Raw genomic sequence first — 9085 nt, 5'->3', positions numbered from 1 at the left:
TTTAAACTTTCAGCCCAGATCATAATCCTTAGTACAACAGATACAAATTTTAGGAAGGCGATATCCCTGCATTACTCCTCAGGCCAGTCAACGGTCAATGTGGGCAAGACCAATGTTTACTAAACACCACACGTAACCATTGAACTATCTAAATAAAATTGAAGTGCATTAATCTTATAGATTATTCCTGCCATACACGACTAGGAAATGGTGTGACGTGTCCTACAATTAAAATTCCCAAGAAATAAAATTAATATTAATTACAAATCAATAAGTCTAGAATACCTTATTTTTTTTTATTTATTTAATCATTTTGGGAGTCGTTTAGAAAAACAAAATATTGTTAAACGTTTAATTATTCGATTAATTCAATTATTAAAAAATTAATTCTATGTACATGTATAATTTAGTGTATATTTAAAGAAATTAAATGTTTATGTACATGTAATGGGACGATTTTTTTTTTTTTTTATTAACAAACCCCGATATTTTCATTGAAAATTATATAAAAATGGCATTACTAGATCACCGTAGAAAACATAACGAACGATGGAAATCCCAAATTATTACTATGTGAAGCCTAGATGGATAGTTTATAGACTATTTATGCAGGGTCTTGGTTTTATAAAGCAAGTTTGTAATTCTGGTTTAAACCACGACGGATACACGTGCATAAGATTTAGGCAAATTCCCAAATGTGCAGAAATACACAAAACACTCGATATTGGTTTTGGCGACATCATGTTCAGAACTGCATGAGTTTCTACAGCTAGGCCTTATCTATGTTTTAGGTCTGGATACGGAACTTCTTGTGATTTCTCTGAAATAAGGTCTTCTGGCCTTCGAAGCTCTTGATACACGTAACATATTTACTTGTAGCGAGCGTCGCGAAGCGACGCTCGCGAAGCGAGCTCAATAGACTAACGTGTAAGAACAGAGGAAATTCGGATTGAAATCTGTACATACGTCAGCCAAATTTCTCTGTGCAACATTCCCAGAATTCCCGCACTACCCAATGTCCTTTGCGCGAATAAATCAAAAATAGTAAAAAAAATAAAGGAACATTGTTTCTTACCGAAATCTTAACGAAATGATTTTGCCTTGCCTTATTCAAAAAAATACCCCCATGCCACAACACCGGCCTTCACCTTGCCCTTCGGAAATGATGCAAATGACGTCACCGGAAACTTACGAATTTTGACGATATGCTAATTAAGTCATGTCGGTTGCTTCCGTGAAATAGATAAATAAATAAACAATAACGTAAAGCATAAAAAGCTTTCAGTTTGTAGAAATCTTTCAAAGAAACAAAAAATAACTCTGCAATTTTTTTCGACCCAAAATGCACTACGTCTATAGTTTCAAACAGACGCTCGGCTGTCTCCGTAAGCTCCGACGAACTCCGTGACGTCGTGTGACGTCACAGGTAGTCGAGATGTCTCGTGCGGCTTGATGTTTGAAGTGGCTGATCAATTTTTTAGAGTGTTTTTGATGGTACAACTGCGCTCGCCCCAACGGTCACACCGTAAAACATATTATTTGACAATAAATCAGCAGATGATGATCGATTAATTCTTTTAAAAAATCTTTGCGTCTGCTTCGTTCAATTTACAGATTCAAAAGGAATATTCTAGAAGACATGCGCATACAAGAAATATCAAGAATTTTTTAAGCACCGAGCCCGATGATTTATGACGTTCAATGTTAAGAAACTAAGAGTTATCTATCTTTGCATGTAAAACATTAAGCTGCACGAAATAACCAGGTTTATCCATATTGGATAAACCCCATTATCCGTGATAAAAAATTTTTATAAGAAGACGAAAACATTTACTTTGGCCTTCAACTCGACATTTAGATACCCGTACATGTATATTGTATTAATTGTCAATTAACAATAGTTTAGGCACACGTAAAATAAACGCCATTTCCTCATTATAATGCTTTAACTAAATGTGCTCGGAAAAGTATGTGTTTTAAAAGCTGCATCAATTTTATAGTCGCGTTTAAATTGCTTCATTATTGAGTGAATTTCCATGAGATTAATAAAAGGAAAAGCATTATGATATAAATGAGTAATGCGGACATTTTCAAAGTATATAATTATCTTCTACAGATTAATCTAGTCGATATTTTCATAATATGACTAAAATTTTGATTTTGGCTTTATGTTATAATTTGCAAGTTATTGTCGGAAAAGAAGGATTATGTAGTGAAGAAGGAAGGTATGTCATTATCGATATTTTTTAAAAATCTTATGATATACTAAATGAGTTTTGAAGAGCTTTGAAGTTGCTAAAATGTGAAAGCCCCCCCTCCCCCTCCCTAGAATAAATGAAAAAAAAAACACGGCCTGATAAATAAAGTATACTCTGATATAATGAAAAAAGGTGTAAATAACAATCAGTAATCGTTCTAAAAATATATAATTAAGACACGAAGCCCTGGATATTCCAGATGTAGGATTACATGTAGTGGTTAGGTGGTAAGGAGAAAAAGCATCCCCTGTTGACCGGTAAATACCGCTGTGAGCCTGTATTGACAGGGTAGACGGAACACGAGAAATGTATTCAAATTTAGTAAAAACAAACGCCAAACAATTGTTATGAATCAAAGCAGACAAAAAACACGATCAATCATTAGGTTATAATTGTAAAAGATCATTATAGCGATCAGAGAACTTAGGAAATGACGACTTTAAGCGAGGCTACTGAAATCCCTTTAGCTTCAATTTGTTTTTCAGTAACCAACCTTGGTTTAAAAAATGATCGTACTCGGAGCTTGCTGTTAAAAGACGATATGCAAATGATGCCGGGGAATTACTTCATTAATAAGAAAAATTGACGATGGAAAAGCTGAAGTCATCTTGTTTGTCATACGTAAAGTAGTTGTTATTGCGCACTTATTGTGTATAGTCAGTTAAACATCAAAATATAGACTGATATGGCAGACGTCGGGGTGGTAATCTGATATTTTTCATTTTAAATATTGTATAGAATAGAAACTCCAGCATTAATGCAAAACAGAAAATTAGAAGAAAGTGGATTCTTGAATTTTGTTTTCTTAGAATCTTGAGATATTTTATTTTTCTTTAAAGAACTGTGAAAGGTCTTTTCAAATGGTTTGTAACCGAAATAATCCTTAATTCCTTTTTAATTAAGTAATAATATATTTTGTGTATGACTTTTCAATATATTTTTAAGTCATTCAGGTCAATCAAATGATATTTTATTTATCTATCCATTTATATCCACCATGCATATTTTGTCATAATTTCGATTTTCATATGTACAGAACCACTCGTCAAATATCAATTAGACATGCCACAAACATTCTTAATTTACAAAATTCTAATTTGCTCAAAGAAAGAACAATGGTATAAAGACAGATAATTATGAAGTAAAAATAGTAAATAATCGACCATTCTCTAAATATCAAATGACAAAATAATGTACTTTCAAATATAATACGAAGTCATTTATTTTTGATTCATGACCAAGGGACCAAAACATTGATCATACAATAGTGGAACTTCAAAATGGCTGTTGAAAATTTGAAGTTATTTAAAATTGGTTTAAAAGTTTGTCATTAACATCCAAAGCCCACGTAATATAATATAAATCATAAGTAGCAGATCTGTTGTTTCTTCATATCGATTCATTGGAGTACATTGAGTTAAACTAGTCACAATAGATACACAGTAGTTTTTGTCACCATCTTTTCTAAGAAAATTAATCATGATTTCTAATTACTTTACATAATTAAACTGGCACATTAGTCGAATTTTCTTTTTACAGTTCAACAAAGTGTTGCCCAGATTATAAATGGAATGGATTAGAATGCACTCGTAAGTAATGTTTCGATAACATGTAATCAATCTTTCTTAAGAAAAGACACCACCATTGATATATTATTTATTTGTTACAATATAGGAAATGTTGGTCAGCATATAAATTATTAGAATTAAAAACAAAATAGGAAATGATATTGAACAGTGATCAATCTAAAATAAATGTACGATGCAAATCTGTGAAGAAAGGGTCATTTAACACAAGGACCTTGAAAATTCCGGATGGGATCAGATGCGTAGAAGGAGAAAGCATACCCTGTCAACCGTTCACGGAATAATCCCTAGTAAAAGTTTAAAAACAATTTGATACTGGTACTTTAACTATAACCTAAGTTATATGACTCGTATAATAGATATTTTTTGTCTTGAGACTATACGGATTACACCGTGATAAATACACCGGCGGAGTGACCGGTGCGTCAGGGCTAAAAAATGTTTTAGGTCAAATAAAATTTAAAAACTATGACGAATTTTTGACAAAAAGAAGTTTATGTTTCCCTTCTCTGGTTGGTTTTGTTTGAATTCATTTTCCAAAGGTCTCCATTACTAAATTTGTATTATAACAAATTTTGAGTAATTTTCAGGAATAATATACTTAGGAAGTTATCTCTCTTATCAGAGGTTCGGTCCCCTTTGACATTCTTTATGGAGATTAACTACTTCTTGAATAAAACATCCAAAAATAGCATATGTTAAACCAATGATCTAAAACAACTTTTTGATAATCGATTTCCAAGTGAAAGAGTATTATTAAGCATTTATAATGCCTGAGTCCATCGAACTTTTATTAGGAACATAACCGATAAAATTAAAAACAAAGCATAAAAGTCATCATAAATATATCCTTGTGATGAAAATATTTAAAAAATTCGCCATTTTTGCACTACGATACAAATGTATCGTGGTAAAATCAAATTATTTTAAAGGATGTTTTGGACAATTTGGTCCACAATGTACTATGCCATGTAAAACCGGCTTCTGTGGATTTGGTTGTCGAGATCATTGTTTGTGTGATCAGTGTGATCCATTCAACTGTTCCTGCCAAAATGCTACTGGTAAAAAATAACATTTCTTCTACACATTTTATCCTTCAAAAATTTCTACATGAGAAGAAAAAACACTAGCTGTTGTCTCTAACTTGACATTTAGATATATTGATGACGTATTATCAATCAATAATAATAACTTACATTCATGTTGACTCGATGTATCCCTGTGATCTTGAAATAAAAGTAACATAGATTCTGACACATCTGTTTCATAATTAGATATGATACCAGAAAAAGACGTTTATGGTCACTTAAAAAGAAAGCTTTATGATTAAATGTGATGACTTCAAATTTTCAATTGTCAATTTCCCTCACTTATGTAGCAGTGTACCCTAATCACCTACACATGGAGTAAATGTTCCTCATTTGATTCAAAAGAGCATGCTCAATGAACAATTTCTAAAACTAGGAAAGCTACTGAGAAAAAAGTTGTTGAAACACTTATGTCAACAGTCGCGTTTAGACTCATATTTTACAAGTTTTATGGTCTATGCTATGAAAATTTCAGCGAATACGAGATAACCGAAAATTAAGTCAAATATAGACTGATTGTTATTCAATTATTCATATACTTAATTGTTAATAAACTTTTCCCTTTTCCCGATCATGACAAGGAACACAAGTTGGGTAGGATAGGTCGATGCTCCCTTTCCATGGCACATGATACTGACACTGTTTTTGGAGGCCCCTGTCTGCTCTCCTCCCGATTTTGTATAGTTAAATGAAATTTGAGTTTGTTATCTCTATATTTTTTGTGTTAGTTTACAATATCTCATAATTTTATTGATTCTTTAAATCTCTAATATCAATCTTAGTGAGGAAAACTAATCCTGAAAATCACTTTGCTCTGTGATAATTGTTAAACAAAGCTGACTTTAAGAAAATGATTCAATTTCAATCCTGGATCATTTGCGGAAAGTACAGTGAGACAATAAATCTCATTCGTGCAATATAAAACATGTAAGCAAGAATCTATTTTATAACTTGGAAAAACCCTTCACCAAAATGAGAATTGCGTTATGTTAAAAATGTTATCTGTGCCAAATCTAAAGTTTCAAAAGCTTTTAACTTGCTGAATATGTCATACTCGTCAGTCGTGACAGTCACATTGAAATATTTTTGACGATTGTTTTTTAAGATGATTTATATGACTGGTTAATATTTGATTCGATTACAATACATAGCCAAAACACATACATTTTCATTATAAAATCAGCAAAAAAAAAAACCAAAAAAACAAAAAAAAAAACAAAAAACAAAAAAAAAACAAAAACAAAACAAAAAACAAAAAAAAAACAAAAGTAAAAAAAACAGAAACAAAATGACATTATATATTTTTAAATATAAAAAATTGTAATAATTTTTTTAATGAAACATATATTGGAGATAACGAACAGTATTTCAGATCAAAAGTCCATTAAACAATACAAAATAGGAGCAGAGCAAACACGGACCTCCAAAATATCAGAGGTGGGATTAGGTGCCATGAAGGGGTGAGCATACCCTGCCAACCGGTCACAACCGCCGTGTGCTCCTTGTCATGATCGGGAAATAACGAAAAAATCCGTCGTCAATTCAGTGTATAAATATTGGAGTAACGATTAGTATGAAAAACGTCGGTCAGCATATGACTCAATGATAAATTGTATTTGCTGACAAGGTCATTGTATCGACTACAGAACTTACGAAATGATGACTTTAAACGAGAATTTCTTGTTTCATCAACTGGTTTGTCAATAATTTACCTCATTGTAGAAATTGTTCATTTTTTATTTTATTATTGTCATTGATGCAAAGGCTGAATACAAACTAGAATACATGGTTAGAGATAAATCTTTGAATAAAAGACATCTGCATTATATCAAATTCATTTGAATGCTTGAAATGTAAAACAATATGTATTATATTCTCTATCTTGGGTATATTTTTTTCAATAGAACAATTAATATATAAAGAAAGACTGATTTCAGCAATGATATTTCACTGTAATCATTTTGTTCCTTTATAGAAACAACTATGGGAAATCATTTTACCGAATCTTTGATTGTCACAACAGTTGTTGTAATCGGATTTTGTCTCGTTACTACAACTGTAATGGCGGGTTACCTTATACGGTATTTCTATTCTTTTTTATGAATTTTCATAATTTTATACAATATACATTTATTGACTGAGTTCGAGGGCAACATGCGTTTTGTCAGACACAGGAACCAGACAGTTTGGTTCGAGGGTCCGACAACACGCATTTACCCGAGAACATGGTCAATAAGTGTTTTGTTATACATGTACCTTTCACTTTAATTTTTTGACATACATGTATTTTGTACTGTCTTCCGTGATGTAACCTCAAGTCCGTCACTTTACACGCAGTCGAATGTAAATGAGACGAAGCTCCGCCCATTTTGTGACGTAAGCAGTCCAACATCTCACTCAGCGGTCCAACATCGATTTTTTTAACCGCTCAGCAAAACATTAGAAATGTTAGACTTTTTTCATATAGATTTGTATAGGAACAAATTTGAAAGGTATAACAATATTTGTTTTTATGCAAACATCTTGCATCTCATAATTTGCTTATATTGACTATTTTGCAGATGTTTAAAAAGAAGGGGCAAAAAGAAAGGTATGTTTTATCATTTTGAACCACTAACTGAAATTAAAAAAAAATGTAACTAGAGTATCGTCCTACCTAAACAAGGAGCAAGGTTGTTGGTTGGATTTGGTTTCTCCGGTCTCAAAACAGAACATAATTTTTTTTCAATAGCCGTAATTTAATAATGGATAAGTAAGATACAAAGGGAATCTAATTATTTGAGGAAAAAATCGTCAAGGTCTTTAGTAAATTCACATTTGTTGTTTTTAATGATTAATTAAACGTAATTAAACAGATACGTATGAACTACAGAAATTTGATAAATGAAATGGATCTTATTTATCACCTATTCAGATAAAGACCATCATCAGGAATCAAATACATTGGAACCTGAAATTTCATTGCGTGATTCTGAAGGAGCCACAGACAACCAAAGCCAAACAAATAAACAGAGGACAGATCTGGGTATAAACGCACAGAAAAACACTTCCGGCCAGAGGCTTACGTCGATGATGTATACAACTGATGACCCTTTGTTTGAATACGAATTGAGTAAAACCATCGAATATTAAGTGGAAATCTTGTTATTCCTTTGAATTACCGAATAAAGCATTCTGATCGGTTAAATTCAAATATATACTTTGGTTTCAATTAACACATGGATAATTTGTGATGTTTATAAGATATTCAGAAATTAAGACGGCAGATATGTAGATATGTTTAATGGTGCTATATGACCGTTAAAACATTGAATAATTAGGCAGATAATAATAAGATATACAAATATTTCTCGGTATTTTCATGTTTAATTGCAGACCTTTTTTAGCATACCTTTTTTTTTATTTTCACAAGAAGCAGGAGCAATTTAAAATCTTACACAGGACAAGAAAAACACTTTCTATGACCTTTGAATTCAATTCGCCATTTTGATATACATACGATGTACAATCAACTAACAAAAGTAATTTCCATTCATATATCGACTCGATAAACCCCAGTGAAATTGAAAGAAAAGATACCACAGAGTTTGATTACGTCTGCTTCATATCTTGATATTTAACCAGAAAATGACATAAAAGTCAATCTAACAACAATAGGGTTATTTTGTGCGTCGACTATCCGTCATTTTGGTCAGAAAGTAGTCAGTCACATAGTGGAGTTTTGCGAGAAGCACTGGCGTTTACAGTTGACGGTTTACTTTGACATTTAAACCTGTGTCATGTACAGAGGTACAGGTTTGATAATAGATAGGAAAACCTTTCTAGTGGTAATAGGTATGGTGTTTGGGGCACTAGTATGTGATGGGCCGTATCTGAATGATGGCAGGGTGGTTGTCGGGTTCTTCATGGGCAAGTTATATATCATTAGCTTATCATACATATAATGATAAGCTAAATAATTTTATTGCAAAAGAGTTTCCGTATACAGTCCAAGTGCAAAAATAAGCCGTCGACGGTAAAAGTTGACACTCCTCACAAAAGTTCATTGGTCCTATTATAATAAGGTTTTCAAACGGATATGGCCAACTGTCTCTTTATAACACACTATAATCATTCGAATTAATTCAGTACAAGGGGCAGGGTTGTTGGTTGG

General features: G+C 32.1%; 1 protein-coding gene across 1 annotated transcript; it reads left to right on the top strand.

Annotated features, from left to right (window-relative positions):
* Nucleotides 1-2057: 2057 nt before the first annotated feature.
* Nucleotides 2058-8064, top strand: LOC134272070 (uncharacterized). Its single transcript, XM_062754304.1, has 6 exons — nucleotides 2058-2225; nucleotides 3798-3847; nucleotides 4777-4905; nucleotides 6908-7013; nucleotides 7494-7522; nucleotides 7847-8064. Exons 1-6 carry the CDS (start codon nucleotides 2143-2145, stop codon nucleotides 8062-8064), a joined length of 615 nt encoding a protein of 204 aa, XP_062610288.1. The 5' UTR covers nucleotides 2058-2142.
* The last annotated feature ends 1021 nt before the right edge of the window (nucleotides 8065-9085 follow it).

This window comes from Saccostrea cucullata, unplaced genomic scaffold (genome assembly GCF_032062105.1).
Source record: "Saccostrea cucullata isolate Sc308-1 unplaced genomic scaffold, CSIRO_AGI_Scuc_v1 ctg8623, whole genome shotgun sequence".
NCBI lineage: Eukaryota > Metazoa > Mollusca > Bivalvia > Ostreida > Ostreidae > Saccostrea > Saccostrea cuccullata.
This window is presented reverse-complemented; position numbering and strand designations above follow the sequence as displayed.

Bases quoted from the DNA above. Each gene is read 5' to 3' on its own strand.
- LOC134272070 (XM_062754304.1), top strand. From the start codon at position 2,143: ATGACTAAAATTTTGATTTTGGCTTTATGTTATAATTTGCAAGTTATT. The intron at 3,848-4,776 runs GTAAGTAATGTT...ATTATTTTAAAG, and splicing joins GAATGGATTAGAATGCACTC to GATGTTTTGGACAATTTGGT. The intron at 4,906-6,907 runs GTAAAAAATAAC...GTTCCTTTATAG, and splicing joins TTCCTGCCAAAATGCTACTG to AAACAACTATGGGAAATCAT.